At 39.3% G+C, this 26,897-nt stretch overlaps 1 protein-coding gene across 5 annotated transcripts; it reads right to left on the bottom strand.

The window, feature by feature from the left end:
* Positions 1–20,401: 20,401 nt before the first annotated feature.
* Positions 20,402–26,350, bottom strand: LOC114309673 (uncharacterized). Of its 5 annotated transcripts, none has more exons than XR_014350950.1 (7): positions 26,158–26,350; positions 23,047–23,274; positions 22,697–22,918; positions 21,789–21,915; positions 21,569–21,673; positions 21,088–21,464; positions 20,402–20,625 (listed from the first exon to the last, which is right to left on the bottom strand). XR_014350950.1 is itself a non-coding variant. In XM_082906269.1 (7 exons), coding segments are annotated over exons 4-7 (540 nt in total). In that variant the 5' UTR covers positions 21,806–21,915; positions 22,697–22,918; positions 23,047–23,274; positions 26,158–26,350; the 3' UTR covers positions 20,402–20,624. The 5 variants fall into 5 exon arrangements, 4 of the variants coding, with proteins under 4 accessions (XP_082762395.1, XP_082762396.1, XP_082762397.1 ...); XM_082906269.1 differs by having other exon boundaries at positions 21,749–21,915; XM_082906270.1 differs by having other exon boundaries at positions 21,749–21,841.
* Between the last annotated feature and the right edge of the window lie 547 nt (positions 26,351–26,897).

The following is a 26,897-nucleotide window of genomic DNA, read 5'->3' as shown; positions in this document are numbered from 1 at the left end:
GCAAGGTGTATCCTTTTTGAGTACGTTGCGACCCCTCCGAGAGGTAAATCGGAGGTCGCATTTGAGTTGCTCTCTTCGAAGCTTGTACTTCTCTACTCAGCATTTTGTTTCAAGCATGCTTTTGAAGTTGCATTGTTATGCACACCACTGGCATTGTTGTGCACATTCCACTGGTATTGTCACGTATCCATACTTAACTTGCGTCGTCGCGCATGTTTCGCTTGCATTGCTATGCGCTTTTCTATCGACATCATACGTATCCGCGTTCGATATAGCGTTGAACATGTGTTGCTAACTATATTGTACCTGTTAAGTTTCTCTCCTTTACAGGCACAATATTGTATGTACAGTTCATTCGAGGTTGGTGCGACCAGACGATATTGTATGTACGGTTCATTCTGAAGCTGGTGTGACCAGACCAACCGAACGGTATTGTATTCTCCATGTGAGATGTAACGAGAGTTGTATAATTCCCCTACACTGTAATTGCATGAAATGCAGTTTGATTTGCCTTCTGGCTTAAAACGGTCGTATTTATTGTGAATATTTGCTTCATTACAGCTTTTTTTGCATGATTCTTACTACATGAAATGTAGTTGGATTTGCATGGCATTCTTGCTTAAAACTATTGCATTTATTGTGAATATTTGCTTTATTACAGCTCGCTTTGCATGATGAGTTATGTTCGGCTTTGTGCATATCGTTCTGCATTTTGCCCCTGCCTGTGGACACATCTCTTGCTTATCTCGCCTGTTTGTCTAAGTCTCCGGTCTTGTCAAAAATGGGTCGTCTCTGGGCTTTGACATTCACTCCCGTCACTTATAATTTTCGAGTTCTGTCAAAGAGGGGCAACTGTAGACACTCCATTTTTGACCGACCTTAAGACTCAGATGTCATCAATTGAGCGCTTGGTGATGGTACATGTTGCGCTCGTTCTGAGGTTTTGGAGTTTTGGCTGAGAGCTTTACCCTCGGACCTCAGGACCCTTTTGTGTTTTGCCTCGGTTTGCGAAATAGGTCTTGTTTTCTCTTCCCAAAGGGAGGGAGAGGTCGTGTAGACCATCTCTCAGTGGCCGTAGGCTAATTTTCATGGTCGTAGGCCACTGTTCCCGTTTGGAGACCAGTTTCTGATTTTCAGAGCCGTCGGCTGCGCGCCTCGGTTCGAGACCGCTCAACATTTTCCGTTTGGCACGGTTTTTGGCACACACCTTGTTTCCTCTATCTAGAGGGACACTGTGGCCTGGGAGACCACCTTTGTGGTCGCACACCACTTTCAATGCTTAACAGCCTATTTTCGGGGCACCCGGCTGCGTGTTTTGACCCCCGAACCCTCGTTTGCATTCGTCTCGGTTCATTTTTGGCATGGACCTTGTTTTCATTGTTTGGGAGGTGGTACAAGGGTGGGAGACCACCTTTTCTCCTTGGAGACCACTTTTCTTCCGCCAGCCGATTTTCTTGTCAAGAAGCTGGTCTCCTTGGTTTTTGAGCCACATTTGCTGGTCTCCCACCATACCACTAGCTTGCATTCAGTTGGGAGACCACCAAATGGGCTGGCCGACCAACTTTTTTGGTGTTGAACCTTTTGAACTGGTCGGCCGACTAGGGGAAGTGGTCGGCCGACCACCTAAACTGGTCGGCCTACCTCCCTCAGTCTTGTCTCTGTAAGTGTATGCCAGCTGTGTCAGCTGGAAAGCACAGCCTGTATCCTCCATACACGTGTATAGAGGATCTTGAGCCTTGCTTCTTCGCTTCTAAAAGAAGCTTTGGCCTTGTATCTCTATAAGAGAGGCCCTCCTCTTCCTTATACCAGGTTCTGAAATTAGTCTAAGGCAAAACATATATCCCTCTCTATATCTCACCATTTTGGCTCCAAAAGTGCATAGTTCTTGACCCTTTTACACTACACCTCATAGCCATACACTTCCACCATTGCTTTGAGGTCCTTGGAGGTCATTTTCAGAGGTTAAAGGTCTGGTTTTTGGGTCCAGAAGTTGCTGGTTTGCTGAGCTACAAGGGTAACTCCTTTTTCCCTCTTTTAAGCTTTATTTTGATCCATCTCTTAGCCTTATTTTCATGCATATTTGAGCTTTGTTGTCAACTGAAAAAAGTCTTTTTTTGAGGCCCTTTTGATGCTTGTTTAAGGTCATTTTGTTGTTGGGGGTCATCTACCCCCTTGCATGCTTCATTTTCCCTTGTTTTGAGCCATGCCCTAAGGTCTTTGTGTTAACCTTTGCTTGGCATTGTAACCACTGCAATCCAGCAGATTTTCAGTGGTTAATATATGTTTTTGAGAGCCAAAATCAGATAGGGGTGGCACTCCCCCTCCTTGTCTTGTTCACTAGCATTTTTGGCCTATTAGAGGAACCTTCATTTCCATACATCCAAGCCTTGTTTCAGGCCCTTTTCAGTGACTTTTAGGGCCTACCTAGGCTCTGTCTAGAGTTAGTTTTGTCACCTTGGGTGTGTCTCTTGCATGTGTAGAATAACCCCTCTTGTAGCCTATCAAAGGAGCATGTCATTCTTGCATGCATTGATCATGTTTCAGTGGGTTTTTGGGCATTATTTGGCATGTCATGTCTCTGACTTTTTCTGGTTTAGTGGCCTCTTGAATGCTTCATTTGCTTGTAGTGTAATCCATGTTCACTAGCTCACATTGCATGTTGTTTTAGCCCTTGAATCTAGCATATTTTGGCCATGTTCTAAACTAATTTTATTTATGATTTGGGCTACCTTAGCTCTATTTTGAGCTCCCATGGTCGAATGATGCCTGCCATGCATGCTTGTAGTGTAATACCCTTGCCTAGCTTCGAGTTTTGAAGCCTCTTGCATGCTTAACTTGAGTTGTTTTCATGTTTTGGCATCATTGAGCATGATATTTCAGAGCATATAAGGTTGCCATATTCCCATGTTTATCACTCCTTCAATGCGTTTGAGAGTTGTGCTTGTATGCCCTATTTGCGAGCCATTGCATGAGCTTCGTTTTTGTGCATTGCAAGCCATAATTTTAGTGCATTTTTCCACTGTTTTGGGTATGCATAGAGACTGTTTGGGGTTGGTTTGGTCATTTGGGCATCGCTTTGCATACCTCTAGTGTAATGCACTTCACTAGTTCAGTAATTGTGCCATCCAACATGCATCGCGTGAGTTGTTTGCATGATTCGGGACCATTCTGTATGCCATTCCAGAGCTGATATATATGCCATTGTGTTCCATGTTTCATCCTTGCCATGTTCTTGAAAAGTTGTATCTTGTGCCCTTGGCTTGGAGCCTTTGCATTATACATGTTTGTGTGTGTCTTGTCGCTTTGATTTCATCATCCATTGGCCACTAATTTGGGTGTGGCCGAGGCCCATCCATCTTGGTTTAAGTCCATCTTGCATTGTATATGCCTTATAGTCCATGTTATCGCATGTTCGATCATTGCATTGCGTATGCCTCATTCATAACATTGCGTGTGTTAGTGCATTGTGTATGCATGCCATATAATCCATGTGCATTGAGTATGCCATTGATTAGTTCATAGCATTGTGTATGCCATTTGCATGCTTGCATGTCATCCTTTGCATGTTTACATCACTTAGTCGCATTACATTTAGGATTGCATACTAGAGTTGCATTTGTACATGCCTTGCCATTCTACTTGTTGCATTGTGTTTGGAATAGGAGTTAGTCCAAACACGGGGAATGAGGAACGTTTCATACTCCAAGTGATGAAACGTGACTCAATTCCCGGTCGCCGACACTTTTGACCATCCATGACGGAGTTGTTGGTTTTAGTTGCTTATATGCGCATTCATGTCCCATTGAGTCGTGCAATTCGACTCCTCGGCCATCATGTATCGGGATGCGTGATTGATGGCGTGAGGCTCGAGGACTACACTCCCTAGAGCTTATGTAATGACGGGGAGAGTGGTCAGGCACACATATGTTGAAAATACTTTGCCTTCTCTCTCTCTTGCCTTTGTTGCAGAAAAAACAAAAACCAGGAGAATGAACTGGTGGGCTAACCAGGTTTTCTGGCAGGCCGACCACCTTTTCTAGTCTTCACCACCAAGGGTGGTCGGCAGGTGGTCTCCCTTGTCCATAGCTTGGTCGGCAGCCTCCCCACAGCTTCCTTGGGTGGAGTTTCATCTCTCTAGAGCCTCATGCAACTTTCTGAAATCAATTGCAAACAAAGGCGAGCCGGGGCATCGCGATTGATTTCCTGACAAGGCGACTTGAGCATGCATGCATCCTTTATCATTCGGAACAGAGCTGAGGCAGTCCATTTCATGTAGCTTGCATCCTAATTTATTTGCTTCTTTAGTTTAATTTGTTAATTAATTAATGTGGTGTAATATTTAGCTATAATTCGTTATTCATTTCGGTTGTATAATAACTAGTTTAATTAGCTTAGACTAGCTAGTTGGTTCTGTATTATTTATTCGGACCCTCTGTGAGAGGGAAAACTTTGTAATAAGTGTGCGTATCTGTGATGCATGTCTTCCAACCCCACGTCTTTCTCCCTTTTATTTACCAGCTTGTGATGGTTAGTTTTAGGGCATGTTTCAATTAGCATCTATATGTTCGCATGCTTGCATTCATTCATCTATATTACATGCACCAGGCTCGGCGCATCATGCTAATTGCATTGTATTTCAATTTCCAAGTTGAATACATGTATCAATTATTGCATCTCATATGCCATCTTAGAATAGCCGAGCCTATCGTAGTTGCATTTTTGCATGTGTTGCATTAGGCATTCTTAGCATAGTTAGGATTCATGCATGATTTCTAATTAGCTTCTTTCTTTGGCTCGGAGTACTCGGTAAGTGTTTGTGCTTTAGTGTCCTTGCATGCGTGTGAGTGACTGCCATGATAGCATGCTTACCATGAGGCTATGTGCTTATGTGATATAACTGCCTAAATGCCTATGGGTGAAGGTTGGGTTGCTTGAATTGGAATAATTTGTCAAAACCCGTGTTTTAGCCTACTTGCGAGTAGCAAACTTCAATCCATTTTCAAAACAAACGGATATGCGATGCTTTGTTCCAACTTAGACAATCTAGTCTATACTTGAATGCTGTGCGCATCACATAGTAATTCTAGGCTAATAAACTGGAATAAGAACGCATGTGTTTTCAAAAACTCGATATCATGCTTAGTAGTGGCCGATCTTCGATCGGGCGAGTAGGGGTGCTCATGAAATGACCTTCCCCAATCGTACCCAAGTTCCCGAGCCGAGGCAACTTTGGTGATGACGGACACATGGCCTTAGGCATGAGTCAGGGTTTCCTAAATCCCCCCAAAACAAAATATTTAGGTGGCGACTCTGTATCTGGCAAAGCAGTCCATGTTTGGCACTTCTTTCGGAAAAAAAAATTGTTTTTCAAAACGATTTTCCGGATTTGGACTCTTTGGTGATTTATCGCTCTCGCATTGCACTTTGCGGGATTAGATTTAGAACTGTGACATTTGAGTCCATACTGTAGTGAACCCAATGAACAAAACAGGATTTTCCCGGGACGTTCGGGCGCGTCTACAGATTGTTCATGTCAGTGAAAAAAATAAATATCAGTTTGGGAACAGAGTTCAGTGGGGATATTTTTATTATAAATTGGGCCGAAGTGCCATCCAATTTTGATCAAGGGTTTTTCTTTTCTGTCTTTTGCTAGGTAGTTTACCATCATAGCTTCAGAAAGACCCAATACTCCCCAAGTTGTGTGGGCTCGCTTTGGCAGGCTTTGCAAAGCTCAAGACCTTGTTGGTGGTCAGCCAGTGTTAGTTTCATTTCGTCAATTGCTCAACAAAGACATGACAGACAGTCAACAGCATCAGTACAAAGCACTCAGCAAACACCTATTCGTTCTCATGCGATCAGGTCACCAGCATCTAACTCACCTAGACCAGCAATGGCACAGAACACAAAAGAATTTTCTATCATGATGGCAACTTTCTAGAGAACCATGGATACCATGAACCAAAGGATGGCCGAACAGGATGAAATCATCACTGATCTACGACGTATGTCTGGGGCATCCACATCAACCATACATCCAATCCCGACTACTCAATCGAACCCTGATCTACCTCTACCAGTGGAAAATCCCCAGGTCCCAGATCCTCAGGAAATGTTTCCCCTGGCTCCAGCTTATAGGCCTCTAGCACAATCCTCTGTAGGAATCCTTCCATTTGATATCAATGAAATTGATTCGGCCCTGATCAAGATTGTAGGCTAGAGAAAGCACTGAAAAAGTCCCAGGGTTTTAACTCTATTCTCGACATTGAAGATGGGTATACTAAGGCTTTGGTCAGATTACCAAAAAAAATTTAAGATGCCCCATATCGACAGATTCAATGGGAGTGGGGATCCTATTGTACACATCTACCTGTTTTCAGATTTGCTAAGACCAATGGGCTTGTCTTGGGCTCAAAAACTATCGTTGTTTGAGAGAACTCTGTTTGATGTAGCAGCCATTTGATACGCTAAACTGGAGGATTCTATGAAGCAGAATTGACAGGAGTTATTTGAGGCGTTTGTTAACTACTACTCATATAACACCCAGATAGAGGTAACCATCAGTGAGTTGGAGGCCACTACCCAGAACCCTAAAGAGCCTTTCATCGACTTTGGTGCTAGATGGAGAGCAAAGGCAACAAGAATGACAAATAGGCCATCTAAAAGAGAGCAAGTCCGGCTAGTGGTCCAGAACCTTGAGCCAGATATGCAGCAGAGAATGATAGTGGCACCATTGTCCACATTTGCTTCCCTACATGAGTTGGTGTTCCAGATAGAGAGTGCATTCAAGAAAGGCATCATCCAAAAAACAAGTGAACCTGCAAGAAGGCCATTCTCCCGGAGTACCAATGCTAGTAATAACACTATTCCATGGCCTGCAGATGTCAGTATTGTTGTCACAACGGCCAAAATGGCTGATCCCTTTATCGCAACAACTTCACAACCTTCACAAAACACCAGTCCACCCTAGAATCGAAAAACCTTTACCCCTCTCCATATGAGGCCAACCCGCATCCTCAAATTTTTAATGGAAAAGGGACATCTCAAGCCCCTTGATCCACGTCCTCTCTTTGACCCATTGCCACCTAGACATGACCCCACCTAGTACTGTCCCTTTCACTAAAAGCATGGCCACTCCACTGACCTGTGCTTCCACCTATGTCATGAGATCCAGGATCTCATTAACAATAAAATCATCGCTCCACCTGCCAAACCAAACGTAACCACCAACCCACTTCTCACTCATAATCAAGTCCCCTTACCCAGAAGCATTAACCAAATCCATACACTACCACCTTCCTTTAACCCTAGTGCATATATTACTTCATCTCACCTACCAAAACTCGAGGTGGTTATTTCGGATAGCATAGATACGTGCATGATGGACGTAACACCACAAACCTAATCCAGGCCTGTGGCGGCAGAGACGGAGAAAAAGAAGAATGCACTAGAGACAGGGTCGTCTGATACCCGTGTCATAGAGAAGGGGGCCTCACTTGCAGAGGAGTATGACCCCAGCTTATACATTGTGGTCGTCGATCAGCCAAAGCCAGTAGTCATATTGCCAGATTTCCTCAGCATCAATACTATCGGGGAGACTGAGTTAGGGCAACATTAGAATGATTGGCCCGAACAAGGCCTTAATAACTTGGCCGAATTGGAAGAAGACATGGCTGAGCTGGAAGAGGACCTGGACAACCTCTACTTCTTTGAAGAAGAGAATACAAGCAATGTCCAGATGGAATGGTGGGATCCAAGCCAACCAAAAATAAGCAACGAGTGGCTGAGTGAAGTAGAGTCAGATTAGGAGGAATAGAGAAGAGAGACTGGGAAAGAAAAGGCTAAGGCTACACCCTTGACTGAAAGTGAACAAGCGTTGGAGCAATTCCAACGAGAGGGAATAGAGGAGATACAAAGGAAGACAGCCTTGGAGCAGGAAAGAGGAAAAGAAAAAGTAGAGACAGAGCTAACAGTGGTAGATGTTCAAAATATGGGAAAGCCTGAGTAGGGGCCCAGTGACAAGAAGAGAATGCTAAGAAAGATCAGAAAGTACTAGAACATAGAAAAAAAGACCGTTATGAAAGCGGAATGGTATGATGATGGAGGGGCATGATGTGAACATGCTCTAGGTAGAATCTGCTAATAGCCAGGCCATGGCTGCAAGAGAGTGGTGTGAAGACAGTGACCTAAGTCATGCATACACTGACGAAGGGTGGAAAGCTGATACCCTAGATGATACATGGTATACTGACGATATCAATCACATGACCCGAAGTGGTCAGTACTTCAAACCAACGACATTAGATCAGCCAGAATCCTCAAACAAAGAGGCTGAGAAGTCAAAAGAGAAGGATGTTGAGGAACATCTAGTCTTGAAATAGCTCAAGAAGATTTAGGCAGACATATCAATCTGGGGGCTGATAATGGCTTCTTGGGAGCATAGACAAGCACTACTAGAGGCAATGAACCGAATCAAACTGCCTATCGACACCACCACTGACCAACTGGTGTCTTTGGTCACTTCTGGGGATGTTACACCAATGATATCCTTTATGAATAAAGAGTTTCTACCAGAGGGTCCCAACCATAACCAACCCTCGTATGTAACTCTAGAAAGTCAGAAAAAATGGATTTCGGTGGTGTTAGTAGATACTAGATCAACGATTAATGTGTGTCTGGCACGGACAAACTATGCCATAGGTTCGAGGCCGGTTGACTTCATACCCACAACACAAGCCGTCCGAGCTTATGACAACACTATTTGGGATGTTATGGGAACGTTCAAGTGCCACATACTAATCGGCCCGTCCAAGCATGAGGTGGAATTCCATGTTATGGACGTACCGGCAACTTTCAATCTACTCCTAGGCAGGCCTTGGATACATCAGATGAAGGCTGTATCATCGAAGGTCCACCAGTTGGTAAAATACCCCTTTAACAGTGGGATTACTACTGTGCACGAAAATTCTGTGATCCACCCTCCTTAGGGAACTACCACGCCATTGTTAGAAATTATACATAGGGAAGAGGACTTGTTCCTCTTTGGCTTCTCTCTGGAAGAGGCCTGGTTGGTCCAATCCATCATGGCAGAGGACGATGGAAATTACGTTAGTGCCCAGTCTATCTATATGATGAACAAACAACGGCATATTCTTGGATCAAGACTGGGTAGAAGTGGCAGGTAGGGAGGTACCATTGCCAAGGAAGTAAGTCACAACCCCCATGCTTTTGGGCTAGGATACAAACCTACCACTGCAGATTGGCAATGGAAGGGGGATGAGTGAGAGGAAGACTCAAGGCAAAGAGGACTAGGAGGCAGTATGAGTCAGTCCACAAACCCATATGGGGAACCCTGAATGGATGCTTTATCTGCCAAGGGAAAGATTTCTCCTTCTGTGGATTTCTCGAGCCTGGGTATGATTGGGAAACAAAGATGAGGTACCTGGGTTTGAGATCTTCTTCGAACACCAGTTACAAGGAGAGGAGGATGAGTAGACAAACTTAAACATTAATTCAAATCATTGATGGACAGCAAGCCTAGATACTGATGAAGAGGACCTGTTGGGGAAAGCGCTGGCTGACTTACTAACAAGTTCTAATAATGGAGCAGAGTCCGCCAACTTGGGGGATAGTTTTACTATCTCAATGATCAGGGATACACAGGTAGCAGATTTTACTGGTCTCATCATGGATGCAACTTAGACACCACGCCTCGTCTGGAAGTTTGAGAAGGATGTTATCAGCAATTCTGAATTGGATAGTGAGTCCAAATTTATTTCCACTGAGTTCGTGGATTCAGAGTCAGATTTGAGTTCCTCTGAGTCCGGTACTTCCGGGAGTGGTAACCTAGATACGAGGTCCTGTCTATGTCGTCTTTTAACTTTTCTTTTGAGTCCACTGCAACCGAAGATCCGGACTTTTTGAATGGGATTACTGTGGATTTTAATTACTTCTCTGTGCCTTTGGTTTGTTGTACTGATCTTGATTTTCAAAATTTTGACTTAAACGAAGAGGAAGAAACTCCTTGAGCTTTGAAAAATTTGGTTGACCAAGAAGAAGAGAGGCGTGTTAAGCCTTGTAGAGATGAAATCAGTGCAATTAACGTGGGTACTGAGATGGATCCGCGATTGGTCCAAATCGAGTCCATGTTGTCTTCAGAGGAACAAGAGCATTTAATAGCTTTATTAAACAATTTCAAAGATGTTTTTGCGTAGTCCTACAAAGACATGCCTGGAATTGATGCTGAGATTGTACAGTACTGAATCCCTTTTAACCTTGAGGCCCAACCAATAAAGCAGAAGCTGCACAGAGTTCGTCCAGATTGGGCTTTGAAGATCAAAGAGGAGGTCAACAAACAGATTGAGGCAAGGTTCTTGATTGTATCCGATTATCCGACGTGGTTGGCCAATATTGTTCCAGTTCTGAAGAAAGGCGGTAGAATCAAAGTCTGCGTCAATTTTTGGGACCTGAATAGAGCCAATCCAAAAGATGACTTTCCACTGCCGCACATTGATGAACTGGTAAACTTCACTGCAGGCCATGCATTACTCTCGTTCCTGGATAGGTTTTCTAGGTACAATCAGATTCTGATGGCACTGGAAGACAGAGAAAAGACCGTTTTCACCACACAGTAGGGGACCTATTGCTACTGAGTAATGCTTTCTAAAAAAATGTTGGGGCTACCTATCAGAGGGCTGTGACCACGATCCTACATGACATGATCCACAAAGAAGTCGAGCTGTACGTGGACGACATGATTGTTAAGTCCAAAGAGCGAGAAGGCCACTACACCGCACTATAAAAATTCTTTTAACAGATCAGGGAGTACAGACTGAGGTTGAACCCGCAGAAGTGCACTTTCAGGGTGACGACAAGGAAGATGCTGGGTTTCCTAATCACATAGACGGGAATTGAAGTGGATTCGTCCATAATCAAGGCCATCCTAGAAATGCCACCACCAAGGACTAAAAAAGAGGTACGTAGCTTTCTGGGCAAAGTGCAATTCATAAAACGGTTTATTTCTAAATTAACCTTGAGTTGTGAACCACCGTTTGGTATCCTGAAGAAAGGAAAGAAATTTCAATGGGATGATCACTGTCAGTTTTCTTTCGAATAGGTCAAGCAATACTTGCAGAATCCACCTATGTTATCACCACCAAAACTAGAAAAGTCACTGATTTTGTACCTGTCAGTGACAAATTCTACCATGGGATGTATGCACGCTCAAGAATCTAAAACCAAAGTGGAGAAGACTATCTACTATTTGAGCAAGAAGATGCTAGACTACGAGATTCGTTACACTCCCCTTGAGAAAGCTTGCTTAGCCTTGGTATGGGCTATCAGGAAGTTGAGGCACTATCTGTTAGCTCATTCCGTAATTCTAAGTTCGAGATTAGATCCCATCAAATATCTTTTCAAGAAATCGGTGCTTACGAGTAGGCTAGCTCGTTGGTTACTTCTTTTCTCTGAATTTGATCTCAAATATGTCACACACAAATCAGTTAAAGGGAGAGCTGTAGCAGAATTCTTGGCAGACCACCCAATAGAGCGGGATGAGGTAGCAGGGTATTTGTTCCCTGATGAAGATATTCTACAAATAGAAGAGAAAACATGGACCATGTACTTTGACGGAGCATCTAATTAATATGGTTATGGGATCGGATTGATGCTCATAGCACCTGATGATTCCCACATACCTTTAGTTTTCAAACTCTGGTTCAGAGTATCCAATAACGAAACAAAATATGAGGCGTGTGTTGCTAGTTTGGAAGCTACCCTAGAACTTGGGGCAATAAGGTTGGTTATCATCGGAGATTCAAATTTGGTTGTCTTTCAAGCAAATAGAGCCTGGAGACTTAAAGAGGAGAAAATTAAGGCTTACCATCAGACCCTAGATCTTTTGATTCTAAGGTTTGAAAAGCTAACATTCACACACCTGCTTAGAGAGAACAACAAGTTTGCTGATGTCTTAGCAACTCTATCCTCTATAGTAGACATCCCATTGGGAGTGAAGATGTGTCCAATTATTATCAAACAGAAATACACATCGGCTTATGAGACAATTGCTGCAATAGATGAAGTTCAGGACAAGAATCCCTGGTATTACAACATTTGGAATTTTCTGGAAAAGGAGGCAGATCCACTAGGGGCAAATGCCAAAGATAAACGGGGAATATGGCGCCTGGCCGTCCAATTTATCATCTGCGGGGGCAAGTTATACAAAAGAGGTCATCTGGGAATGCACAAGGTGTGTGTAGAGGAAAAGGAATCGAAGCGTCTCATAGAGGCTATCCACGGAGGAGAGTGTAGGGCACATATGAATGGTATGATGCTGGCTCGCAAGATCCTCAAGCAAGGTTATTACTGGCCAACCATGAAGGAGGATTGCATTAGTTTTGTACGGTGATGTCACAAGTGCCAGATCCATGCTAATCGCATGAACATACAACCGTCAAAGCTCTACAACATGACTTCGCATAGGCCTTTCTGAGTTTGGGGAATCGACATTATCGGTGTAGTCTCGCCAAAGGTGTCAAATGGACATGAGTTCATCCTAGTGGCGATTGACTACTTCACGAAGTGGGTGAAAGCTCAGTCCTATGCCGTGTTGAAAGTATTATATGTAGCTAAATTCATTAGAAACAACATCATCTGCCGGTATAAAGTTCTGAATAAGATCATATCAGATAATGGCTCACACTTCAACAAAGAGGTGGTGGATCTACTTGAGACATATAATGTGGCTTTTCACAAGTCATCGACATATAGACCACAGACTAATGGAGCTGTTGAGGCTGCTAACAAGAATATCAAGAACATCCTGCGGAAGATGGTGGACACCTACAGAGACTAGGAGAGACTGGCCAGATAAACTGTCGTTTGCTCTAGGGCTACAAAACATCGATTCAGACATCCATAGGGGCAACTCCCTATTCTCCGGTGTACGGGATGGAAACCGTTCTGCCAATTGAAATTGAAGTACCGTCAATACGGATTATGGCCAAGTGTTAGATAGTGGAGGCAGATTGGCAACAGAGCAGATTTAAAGAGTTGATGCTGTTTGATGAGAGAAGGCTGAAGGCATGGTATCACATCCAAGGTTACCAGCGCAGAATTCCTAGGGCTTTTAATAAGAAAGTTAAGTCCAGGAATCTTAAGGAAGGAGACATGGTGCTCAAGGACAACCGGGCTCCTATCCATGACCCTAGAGGCAAGTTCAAACCCAATTAGACAGGTCCTTATATCATCAGGTTAATCTGGTCAAGAGGGACGATTATTCTTATGGACCTAGATGACCTGGAGTTTTCACAATCGATCAATATGGACAAGTTAAAGAAATATTATCCTTGAGAGGCTGGCTAGGCTGAAAATCCGAAAAGGCGACCTAGGCAAAAGTTAGAGCATGAAAAATTAGAAATGAAGAAAAACTGAGCTCACAAGGTTGAAAACTATAAAGGGCAACCTTGGCAAAAGTTAGAGTGCAAAAAGAGAGAGTTAATACTCAAGCGAACCAAAATCGAACTACGTAAGGTCTGATTCCCATCTTTGGGATACGTAGACAACTTCATCCTGAAGTTCAACTATAACCATTTCCAACTCAACTGTCCTTTTCGTTTATTTGATCGGGCCATCTTTCTCTACTATTAGTTAGCTCAATTGTATGATCTTCATTTTGGCAGAAGGACTAGTATGGTGAATGTAGTTATAGGTAGTTGTGACCTATTGATTCAGGGCTATACATCTTGAGCGCTGATTCCATGCGTGTCAAGTAGTGATCATACTTGAAAATTTCTTTGAAAAGTTTTAATAAAAGTTCATTTTTCTCAAACTTTTACCCTTTACAACATAGACCATTTTGGGACCAAAAGAAAAAATTTCAATGCTCACAACTTAAATTTTATTGACTTCAACACAAGTACATTTTCTCTAACTTCTGATTTAAATCAAAGTTACTTTTACATCATAAAACTTGAAAAGAAATATCAAAGTAGTAAAACTAGGGATACAACTAAGTCAAGTGGCTCTATGTCTCCTATCCGTACTCGAGGAGGTTTTTGTAGCTAAAGATGGCCCAACTTGTTCCTCATCCTCAAGCCAAGCCAAGCACTCATCAGACAGGACGTAACTCAAGCTAACAGCAGGGGCTAGAACCTCTCTCATCCTCCAAGCAACAAGATACCAGGGCAAGTGCGAGGCATAAACTAGAAATGAAGTCGGGTATTCCATCACTTCATCTGGACGAGTCTAATCATGCCCAAACTATCGTCTGAGCCGGAGAGGGAAATAAAACACGTAGTGTGTGAGGTCAATTAAGTCTACACCTGACTATTGGGACATGATGTAACTCATCTTAGTTACATAAAGCTAGGGGCAACGCCAAGCTATGTCAGCTGCGGATCGGCTACACATCCAGTCGCACCACTACCCCTTTGAAGGGAAATCCACTAGTTGTTGGCGAAAGAAGTAAGCCCTAGTAGACTACTCGGGATAACGGTCCACCACTTTCAACTTGCCCATGAGCCATACTTGGGAAGGGATGAAAATAAGAGAGATTAAAGAATAGAGAGATGTACAAGAAGAGAAAAGTAAGGAAGAGATTTTGAGAGGAACAAAAAACAAAGAGTGAGTGTTGAGTGATGTGACAATCATAAATAAGAAGGGTAGGAAACAATACCTGGAGAAGTAGCGAACTCCCTGGCAATCGAGTAGTCTCTCACCGACGGAAAGCATCTAGACCCATCAAAGTCTCAGCTAGTGCCAAACCCATGCAACTCTTGCCCTTTTTCAGACATTGGGTCACTTCGATCAACCTAATGCTAGCTCCACCATAACTAGGGGCAAGTAGGAAGTGTACGAGTAAACATAAGCAAATAGCGTGTTGGCGGTAACCTCGCCAAAGAAGGTTGCCTCTGTCTTCGATGGCAGAAAATCGATGCACTAAATCTGGAAAGTCTAACTCACTGTCATGAGCAAGGGACCAAGCCTTGTGTAATGAAAGCCCACACATCTGACCAAGTGCCCGTGCATGGCCAAAACGGGGTTGCAGTATGATCTCCTCATCGTGCTAAGACACCATCAATGCTTGAAATTCATTGAGCGTCGGACACATCTCTTGTGAGCCGAAGCGAAATACATGTGTAATTAGGTTCTAACATCGAGCTGCGGCATGAAGGTGCGGAAAGCAAAGCGAAGTGCGGCTCAAAGAAAAATGAGCATTTATGCCAAAATCGCGAAAATTCACCTTTTCTGAGCTGTCTAAAGTGGCAATCCAGTCTCGTAGCCTATTGTTGAGAAGAATGTCCATCTTGAGAGCAAAATATCAAAATTTTGTTATTCTACCAGGAAAACAACTTGGGATTACCTTTTATAAATTTTGAGAACGAGCAGTGCATGACAGCTGGATCCCACTAACTGACATCACTTTTAGAGCCGGTCGTACCTCATTGGAGCCCGGCCATGCCTATTTGCACCCGGTCGGCTCTTAATGGCTGCCCAGACCAGAGCAGTTACAGAGAAGGCAGGTTCTCACCTTAGCAAACTAGAGCAGTGTTTTGAGTGTTGTCTTGTTTGTATCAGGTGGTGTTTAGCATTTTTAGGTTATTTCTATTTCTTTTTCTTGTTATTGAGTTGTATTTTGCATTGTTTGGTTATAGGTTGTTATCCGATTCAAGAATAATCCAAAAGCAAGCATTTATAGTTCTAAAGCCTTGTACAATATTATCATGCAAATGGTTGTGCCATTCAGTCACCACATGCTATGCAATACAAGAGAAATCATACAAAGTAGTCTTTTCATAAACAGAAGGGTCCAACCTCGATCATTGTTTTACAAAAGCAAAACAAAAGAAAAATCTTCAAAAATAAAATACAAGGGTCTATCTGAAGCTAGTTTTTACCCACAAAGCATAAGAAAAGAAAAGCAAAATATAAAATCAACCTATACTCGCTCCCTTCCTCCTCGACTGCGGAGGAAGTGAGTCACTGTCATCACTGGGGCTGCTGGACTGCATGTCAACCTCATCCCTCTCTTTCTCGGGGATCGTGTACCTGTCAAAGTAATCCTTAGAAGGCGAGCGCTGCCTCGCACTGCTTCTTCCTCAGTCGGCCCATTCTCCACCTTTCACTGGGCCCCATCTCCTTCCCCCCTCGGCGGGAGGAGGTCCTATAGGTGCAGGTGGCGCCGTCTCAAGCTAAAAATAACACCAATATCAATATAGTCTCAACAGAATAGTAGCAAAGATTGCAGCAAAAGTGAACTATAAATGAAGCATACCTCAATCCCGTGAGTGACCAGAGTAGTCTGCCTCCTCCGTACCATGAAAAGCAGTCGGTCAATCGTCCGGAGAAGGTCATCAACATACATTTTGGGTACCTGCAAAAGGGAGAGAATTTGTGAATTGAGAACCAATTAACAGAGCATAGTGAACAAAATAACAGAGTACAGTGGGAATAAATGAGAAAGTGTAACGGATAGAAGTATAAAGAAGTGTGTACCTACTCAATGCTGGAAACAATCACCAGCCTGTGGTCCCTTTCCTCGATATGCTCAAGAGGGATCTATGCAATCACTTCATCTAGTCGCATGTACACGACCTCGATAGGAATCGCGGGAAGTCCGGGAATAGGAGCTGTAGCGGGAGCACCTCCAGTAACGGCGGCAGCAGCCTTAGAAAGTACGCGGGCCACACCTCTAGTAAGTGGAGCCATCACCCGGGTCTGTAAGAATGTGATGAAGTCGCAGGGCTCGTGGTGTCGGTCATCGTTCTCTCCTAACATAAGGAAGTCAATCTTGGGTGATAGTATTGAAGAAGCAACGGAAGTAAGAGAAATCTCGATCTACGCGCTGATGCCGCTCAAACCGAGAGTTATAGTACTGAGAGCAGGGTACTGACAACTCAAGAGGCCGCATTGGGACCGGGGCCAGGGAGGTAAAATATGTGTTAACCCATAGCTGCAAGAACAAGAAATGCAAGTAAATGAGTAAAATAGATAAGCATATAAAAGTAAAACAGATGAGTGAAAATAAGAATTGCAATAAATAGGAGATGTGGAGCAAAACTGGAAAAGATATGTGAGGTGTACCTCCCAAACTCGCCAGTAACAGCCAAGTAAATCCTCCTTTCAATAGGAGGCCGAGCTCATATAACAGTATAGAGTGGCCAGGTTGGCATCACCCCAGTCATACTCCACCACTCGCGACAGATGCACCAATGCCCCTAGGATGTACAGCCTCAAGGTATTTTCCTTGTTTGCAAACAGGGTAGTACCGAAGAGATATAGGAAAAACTCGTGGGTGTACTGGGCGACCTCCTCTAGAGTAGTTAGCTGAAGGGCAGAGAAGTGCTCCCAGAGCCAACTATACCTCACCATCCTGGGACTAGTAGTATTAAGAATCGCTCCCAGGAGATGAAACTGTGCAGCTCTCCACTGCGCCATGTCAAGATCAAAAGGGATCGGGCCACCAACCCCAACTCACAGGCCAGTGAGCATCGAGAAATCATATAGGGTCAGAGTCATCTCCTCGATCGATGAAAAGTGGAACAAGTCTGTGGTGTCCCACCATCTCTCTACTAGGACCCTGTGTAGTAATGGCTCAGCCTTCATCTGCACCAGTCCTAAACAGAAAGGCCTGAAGCTAGCTGCGCCGACCAATGTGTAGATCTTTGAGGAGAGCCTCTCATACTAGTGCCTGGGGCCAAAAATAGACCAATAACCACTAATCCTCCTGGCTATCACCTGTAGTGTAGGATTGATGTCAGTATCCAGTACATTGAAAGGAATTCAACTATACTCAAACAAGGAGAAGAAATTACTTACCGTAGAGGCATCGGCGGACAAGTGCTCTGTAGGCTCTCGTAGTATGATGTCCTCGTCAATCCCAGGGATAAGACCCTCAAATGGCAGAATGCCGCCAGGGGTCAGAACATGTGTGCATGGCTAGTAGGTGGCCACATCGAAAGGCCTATCGGTAAGGGAAGGCAATATGGGCTTAGGAATGGGAGGGACGACGTCCTCGGCCTCTATGTCCTCACCCAAGGTGGTCCCAATATCAACAACCGAGTTGGGAATGAGAAGTTCACTCCTAGCCATGATGGAAAATAGTGGGAAAAGTGAAGAAAAGTGAGTGAGTGGGTGAATTGGAGTGGGAAAATCCCAAAACCTAAACCCTATGAGAGAGAAAAGAAAGAGAGAGGTGGATCAAGGGGAAGAGGGGGGAAGTGTGGGTAAATGTGTGAGCATCTAAGAAAAATAAAGAGAAAACTTAAAACTCAACCAAATCACCTTTTAATCGGTTCAAAACATGGAGGAGGAAAAGGGTTTCAAGAAAAAAATTAGCAAGGGTTGGTGGGTTTTGCAGAAAAGGGGACAATCTAGAGAGAGAGGAAGTTTGGAGAGAGAGAGAGAGGGATTGATTTCGCATGTGGGTATGGGTAAAATAAGGATTGGGGTTGATTTTAACCAACCATGAGTCGTGTTTTACCGATTCTGCCCCATGGCGCCATCGCGAGCCGGCCAGCTCTTTTTGGGCCCGACCGTGCTCCATTGAAACCCAGCCGGCCCCAAGTGCAATCCAGGTTTTTTCTGTGTTGTTTGTTGTCTAGCCTTGTTTTAGGTCTGGGCAAACAGTTAAGAAAAAAAAAGAGCAGAAAAAAAAAAAAGGGAAAAACAATGAAGGAAAAAAGAATAGAAAAAGAAAAGCAAAAAAGAGTAGAAATAAAAATAATAATAAAAAAAGCAAAAAAAGAAAGGGAAAAATAGTAAAGAAAAAAAGAGTAGAAAAAAAGGAAAGAGAAAAAGGGAAAAGAAAGTTTTGTTACTTTGCTTTGTTTAAATCCATTCAATTTGTTTAATTCATATTTATTTTAAATTCATATTTTGTTAAGTCGTAGTTGGTTAACTTTGTAACTGGTAATTGTTAAATCCATAATTTGTTTAATTCATATTTATTTAAATTCATATTTTGTTAAGTCATAGTTGGTTAACTTCGTAATTGGTTTAATAATTTGTCTAAATTCATAATTCATTTTGTTTAAGTGGTTTTGTTACTTTACAATTGCCTTAGCCATAATGTGTGCTGTTATTTCGTTGTTTGTCTCATTTTGTCCCGTTAATTCATTTGTCCCGTGGTTGCATAGTTGTTTCGGATTTTGTGTATTACTTGCCCTGTTATATCATTTTTCCCGTTATATGATTCTTTTGAAGTGTACTACAACAAATTTGGGATTTGAAGACGAAACAAATTTGTCCCAAAATGTATATATTTCGTCACCCAAACTAATTACGACGAACATTTTTTGTCACCCGTTTTGTCGCCAAAGGGTCGTCGCTAAAGGGTCTTAGAGACGAAAAAAAAAATTCGTCATTGAAAATGATAAATTTGTGACGAATTTTTTTGTCTCCAGTACACTTTGTTGGGAACATACTTGTAAGTAATTAGCAACAAAATATTTTGTCATTAAAGGAGAAATTAGAGACAAAAGTATTTTGTCATAAATATAAGAAATAGAGACGAAATAATTTTGTCACATTTAATATAAACGAAGACGAAAAATTTTTGTCAAAGAAGCTACTAATAGAGACAAAAACAAATTCATCTTTAAAAATGATAAATTTGTGACGAATTTTTTTTCTCTCCAATACTCTGTTGGGAACATACTTGTAAGTAATTAGCGACAAAATATTTTGTCATTAAAGAAACAAATTAGAGACAAAAGTATTTTTTCATATATATAAGAAATAGAGACGAAATAATTGTCACGTTTAATATAAACGAAGATAAAAAAATTTTGTCAAAGAAGCTACCAATAGAGACAAAAATAAATTCATCATTAAAAATGATAAATTTGTGATGAATTTTTTTGTCTCCAATACACTCTGTTGGGAACATACTTGTAAGTAATTAGCGACAAAATATTTTGTCATTAATGGAGAAATTAGAGACAAAAGTATTTTGTCATAAATATAAGAAATGGAGACAATAATTTTGTCACGTTTAATATAAACGAAGACGAAAATTTTTTGTCAAAGAAGCTACCAATAGAGATAAAAACAAATTCATCATTAAAAATGATGAAATAATGTCAAAAAAAATTCGTCACACATTGAGGGTAATAGTGACAAAATGTAACAATATTTTTTGTCATGACAAATTTATTTAGCACCGAAATAAAGAATTCATGACAAAATTAATCTTCCACCTAAACCGAATAAGAGACAAAAAAAACTTTCTTTAGGGATGAAAAATTTTGTCAGTAATTCCATAATATTTTTTTCCACATTATATACATATTTTATCAAAATCTAAAGTTTAGTTCAACAAATATAACCCTATTCATGTTGAAACCTGTTGAATATAACAATTCCATCACAACTTAACCTAACCTGTTATCAACACATTTACGAATTAACAAAATGAAAATATCCATTCATCATTACAAATAATTTCATCATAATACAATAAACTAGTGAAATATCCACAAAATATCCAAAAGTTATAACTGGTTCAATTCCACCAAAAATCCAACAATAACTAGTGTAACTCCAAAAAGTGTATCATTATCAAACAAAAATGAACATTCAAGCAAATTACATCATTGTTGCACGTCAAAAATGCCACCCCAATCCAATCTGTAAAAAAATAAATTAAAAGTTTTAGTAATTAATCAATTATACAAAAGATTAAAAACATTAGTAACTCATCAATTTACAATTAGATCAATTATACAATTTATCCCTGTACACAAGACTTTTTTTGAGATTATGAGAACAAAAAATTAATTTTAAGGCTAATTCACAAATGGTGCATCCCATTAATGTGCCGTAAGTTCATACAACTTATATTAGTTCCTCCTAAGGTGTTTCTATTGGTTCCTGTACAAATCTGTAGTTGTGTGATAATTTAGCATTTCGACGGCCTTTTTTGAAGCTTTAAGTATAGAGAAAAAAAAATATTTTTTAGATTAATTCACAATTTATACATCCCGTGCACCTGTACAAATTGGATGTCATATGCATGTTTCCATTACTTCCTAACTCTTCAAACATGTATTCTTTTATAAAATTTGTTATATTGAAGTTAATATATTTTACCAAGAAGTATGTCCACTTGTGGATGAGTCCCCTCCACTTCCAAAGTGTCCAATGAATCCTTTGGTCTTCAAAAAGTTGACAACATCAGCCATTATCTCCCCTCGCTTCTTCTTACCCTCTTCAAGATCTTCTATTTTATTGTTCTGCATTTGTATTTGTTCCTTCTGTGTCTCTATTTGCATCTCAAGGCGCTTCACATAATCATTTGTTTTAGCATATATGGTAGTGGTCCTCCTAATAGAGAATGAAGGTCTCATGCCAAGTCCCTTCACATAGCCAGACCTTGGCTTTAGGACTTTGATTGATAGCTCTTCTGCAGTCAGAGGGGTTGATCCCGGCTGTGAGAGGTGATTAGCCTGTGTCTGTATCATATTTTCCTATTAAATATTAAAAAAAATTAAATAATTATTAGAAAATTAAATAAGATTATAACAAATAGTATTCTAAAATTTTGTTAATAAAAATTGCAATATATACTCACATAATTACACTGAGCTTGAGATGAGATCCATTCATGTGTTTTCTCATTATAGTGAGTTTCCTTGTACAACTCTGCTAGATCAGGTAGCATCTTCTTTTCTTGTGCCTAATTCGATAGACCAAATATTCAATAAATAAAGCTAAGAATCTAATATAATTCTGAAAGTGCAAGGATACGTACCAGTTTTTCTACTCTAACAGGGATTGACTTAGAACCACACCTATGTTTTGTATACATCCTTTCTCTGTTCGCGATGTTGGCCTTTGATTGTTCCTATAAGGAAGAATGACCAATGTAACAATGAAATGTATCATTAGTAAGACAAATATGTTGGCTTTTGATTGTTCCTGTAAGGAATAATGAACCAATATAACAATGAAATGTATCACTAGTAAAACAAATTTAATGCTTGATAATAAATAAATTGCATTGTTCCTCTCTATCATTTTCCTATATATCATTTCAACTTAAAAGATATTTCAAATTATTCACTAGTTTCATTCAATTCTTTGAAAAATAGATAAGAGGACTTGTTGAGATTGCATTGTAAGATGGTTTTTTTGGGTGAAAAAAGAAAAATGAGTAATTTACACCGTTCACAAATAGGGGGCATATAAGCATGGACAAGATAGATTGTGAAAAAATCCATTTGCATTTCACAAGATATGGAACAATTACTGATACCAAACTCATAATCCTTTCTTTCTTCCACAACTCTATCAAATCTAAAGTTTTGTCTTAATACCCTATATTAGTTACTTAGCTAGTTGCTTATTGTTATCATAAAACTTCAAACCAAACCCAAGAACAAACAGAAAATTAATACAATCACAGAAACTGAAATCTTAGTTCTTTATTCTATGATGTGAAAGATGCACTTTAAGGAACTATAAATTAATCTCCTATTATGCGAGCCTTCCAATCCATGTTTAATAGTTTCCCTTTCTCATTTTCCCACTTATTTGGTTTTTATTATGTTCCACTTACATGCCTAGAAGATAAAGGGAAAAGAATACATATGGAATTTCACAACAAATTGATTGTGTTCTTTCTAGTTTTTTTAAAATCTCTCCCTATTCTAATCAAATTCTTTCTTTGCTGATATAATAAAAAAAATGAAAAGGTTACCAGAAATTCTTTAGTGTTTCACTTTTTATTAATAAGATCTATCCACTTGGTAGGATCAACATTCTTCGGTGGGTGGTTTCTTGCATACTCCTCCCCTTTAGGCTCCTTCAGCTTCATGAATTGTTTGTGCAGCCTATAGGTATGGTTACTCAATCTCCGACCAAATTTTGTGTTCATTGCCTTCTCTATATCAAAAGGGTCTTCTTGTAAATCAAATTGATCCTGTAAAAAATAGATAAGTCATAGATAATTCTTATAAAAAATTAAATAATTACAATAAATAATTAAGATTTCTAACCTATTATAAAAATGAGTAAAATATCCTATAATAGAGTAGACAATGAACTTACATTCAAGCGTTGAAACATCGCCTCCTTAACGGAGGCATCAACATACTTCCACCTACGAACACTTGGATCTGGTAAACGAGTTCGCACTTCTACACCAATCTTTGAGGCTAGTTTTGAGGCATAGTCCCCTACCGGTGCACAAAATTCTGGAGGGATAGGCACGTTAAGCTTTCCATCTCTATCAACAAGGCCTTGAATAGTTTTTGATGCTTTGAATAGTTTTTCACACTACACAGGATATATGTATCCATAGAATTTATTATATTTAGGATTTCCATCATTTTTTTTTAATATGATATTTATGATCTTTAATATCACAAAATAAAAAAAAAATAATTACAAAGTGGATCCCAATTAATTGAGAGAAAAAAATGATTAGTTTAATTAAAATTTGGAAACTATTAATTGTGATTCTTTTTTTATTTTGTTTATAATTGTACTTCAATTTTTATCATTTAATTATTATCATAAATATTATTATGTTTAAATTTTTATATTAAATGTAAAATATAGAGTGTCTGTAGTAAACTACCACAAAACCAACTCATATTTGAGTGTCTGTAGTGTCTATGAAATAGTTCAACTCATATTTGAGTGTCTGTAAAATATAGAGTGTTTGTAGTAAATTTTTATATTAATTGTAGTTCATTATTTTCTTATCATGAACCAACTCATATTTGAACTATTTCAAATTCATTATCTATTTTGATATTATATTAAATTGTTAATTACCAACTCATTCAAAAGATTAAACTATAAAAAAGACAAACACCTTATTAGTTATATTATTTTCTTATCATGAACCAACTCATAATTGACTTGTTTGGTTTTAATAAATTTGAGCTCATATCAAAATTGAGCTAATACAAACTAGCAGTAGCAGAAGCAGTCCAGAAAATCTTATTAGCACAAACCAATCAAGAGCAACTAAGGAAGAAAAAGAAAAAAAGAAGCAGACACAATACTTCATGTTATTAGGCTCTCTCTCTTTCTTAGTTGATCCTTAAATAAATTCTAATTTATCTCAAGTATACAATCAAATTATTAAAATATTTTTAAACATAGGATTCATTATCTATTTTGATATTATATTAAATTTTTAATTACCATCTCATTCAACAGATTAAACTATTAAAAAGACAGACACCTTATTAGTTATATTATATTCTTATCATGAACCAACTCATAATTGAATTGTTTGGTTTTAATAAATTTGAGCTCATATCAAAATTGAGATAACACAAACTAGCAGTAGCAGAAGCAGTCCAGAAAACCTTATTAGCACAAACCAATCAACAACAACCAAGGAAAAAAAGAAAAAAGGAAGCAGGCACAATACTTCATGTTATTAGGCTCTCTCTCTTTCGTAGTTGATCCTTAAATAAATTCTAATTTATCTCAAGTATACAATCAAATTATTAAAATATTTTTAAACATAAAATTCATTATTTATTTTGATATTATATTAAATTATTAATTACCATCTCATTCAATAGATTAAAATATTAAAAAGACAAACACCTTATTAGTTATATTATATGCTTATCATGAACCAACTCATAATTGAATTGTTTGGTTTTAATAAATTTGAGCTCATATCAAAATTGAGCAAACCAAACTAGCAGTAGCAGAAGCAGCCCAGAAAAGCTTATTAGCACAAACCAATCAAGAGCAACCAAGGAAAAAAAGAAAAAAAAGAACTAGGCACAATACTTCATGTTATTAGGCTCTCTCTCTTTCTTAGTTGATCCTTAAATAAATTCTAATTTATCTCAAGTATAAAATCAAATTATTAAAATATTTGTAAACATAGAATTCATTATCTATTCTGATATTATATTAAATTGTTAATAACCAACTCATTCAACAAATTAAACTATTAAAAAGACAAACACCTTATTAGTTATATTATATTCTTATCATGAACCAACTCATAATTGAATTGTTTGGTTTTAATAAATTTGAGCTCATATCAAAATTGAGCTAACACAAACTAGCAGTAGCATAAGTACCTAGAAAACCTTTTGAGCACAAACCAATCAAGAACAACCAAGGAAAAAAAAGGAAAAAAGAGAAGAAAAAAAAAAACAGCACCAATACAACAGCAGGGGCACAACAACATCATATCGACATTACAAAAACAAACTCCCCTGTGACACAACAGCCAACAACTCCAGTGGCAGACAGAACCCAACAACAGCCAAAATCAAAGAGGGCAAGAGATTCAAAATCCACCATCGCAGATTATATACCAGGTCATATGTAAAAAAGATTCAAATCAGAATTTTCATATTAGAAGCGAAGTGACACATGCATGGTATGACTTAAATTTGGAAGAAACCCCAATTGGCTTACAACTTTTAACAAACACCTCACATTCACACAATTTGATGGAGCATTCTTGGCTTAAGAGAGGGAAGGAAAGTGGGTTTGTTTGTGTGCCTAGGATGGAAATAGAACTATTCCAGCCAAGAAAAAAAAAAAACCTAATGCAATGATACAAGATAAAGAATAACAACAATTCATATCACACCCAAAAGAAACAAATATAAGAAGACACCCAAACATGCCTTAATTATTCATCTATCTCTCTCTTACCAAACACCCATTGCAATTATAATTCCCACATTGCAGAAGAATACCATAAACCCAGTAAGTTCACTGAATGAGATAACAACTGACTAACTCCAATTCCAATTCATCTAGGAAAAAAAAAGTAAATAAATAAAGATAGAGAAGCTCCAACAAATAGTGACAGAAAGAGACAGAGTACAGAATAACCAACAAATTTTTATTTTTTTTTATGCGATTTCACTTTTAGTCGTGTTTTAACTTGGGAGCTTCGTGATTTACATGTTAAAAGCTATCCAAAAATTGGGTCTTCAAATTATCATGAAATCTGGGAGTGGTTTGGTTTGAAATTTGTGCTCAGATTTTATTTCATTCGCAATGAGAAACCGATAGCTTAGTTTATTTAACATAGAACAGAGAAAATCCAAGCACTTTAGACCCATCAGAACAACATACGAACAACAGAAACAAAATGAAAATAACAGAGAAAAAACCTAGGGTTCATAATGGGAGGGAAGAAAGGGAAGGAAAGAAAGATACATGTGTATCGTGAGAGTCTCTTCCAATCAGATTGTGGAAGAATGCTTCAGCAAAGAGCCGGTCCCTCTGCCGTGGGTTGCAACGGTAAGCAAACCAGAGAAAGAGCCGAGGTAACAAACGAGATAGATGAAATTTGATGGTCCTGAATGTCCACAACCCTTCAACTTCTCAGCCAAATTGTCTTTAGATATGCTCTTTGTGAGGAAGTTTTTATTGTCTATAATAGGCCCAATTTTATTTTTTTTAAAGACAAAATAATTTGTCACCGATCACCAATTTTGGGCGCCTATTTTTCGCATGTGGCGCCAAATATTTGGCTTCTTTTAGTGACAAAAACATTTCCTCACCAAATTAAAATTTTCGTCTCCAAGAGAAATCCCCGTCTTTTGATTTTTATGACAAAATTAAAGGGTTTATTTGGCTTATTTTTTGAAAACGATTTTTAAATTAATTGCAAGTCTTAGTATTTTTTTATTTTATATTTTAGTCACATTTTTTATAAAAAAAAATTTAGTTGTACATCTAAAAAGTAAAAAATAAAAAAAAATAACTAAAATATGAAAAAATTTCAACAAAGACAAATGAAAATTCATTTAAAAATAATATATGAGAATTTAAATCAAAAAAATTTTAAAGTTCAAAAACTAGGCAATAATAATATGAAAAAAATCAAGTTAGAGTTTTTTTTTTATTTTTAGATACACGTAATTTAAATATACTTAAAACGTACAATATTTATG

The sequence above is a fragment of the Camellia sinensis genome, chromosome 14 (genome assembly GCF_055761805.1).
Source record: "Camellia sinensis isolate YWXY chromosome 14, ASM5576180v1, whole genome shotgun sequence".
In the NCBI taxonomy this organism is placed as follows: Eukaryota; Viridiplantae; Streptophyta; class Magnoliopsida; order Ericales; family Theaceae; genus Camellia; species Camellia sinensis.
Note: the sequence above shows the minus strand (reverse complement) of the source record. Positions and strands in the feature narration are given on the sequence as shown.

Bases quoted from the DNA above. Each gene is read 5' to 3' on its own strand.
- LOC114309673 (XM_082906269.1), bottom strand. From the start codon at position 21,805: ATGTATACAAAACATAGGTGTGGTTCTAAGTCAATCCCTGTTAGAGTA. The intron at 21,674-21,748 runs GTACGTATCCTT...CTATCGAATTAG, and splicing joins CTGTTAGAGTAGAAAAACTG to GCACAAGAAAAGAAGATGCT. The intron at 21,465-21,568 runs GTGAGTATATAT...AATATTTAATAG, and splicing joins CTCAAGCTCAGTGTAATTAT to GAAAATATGATACAGACACA.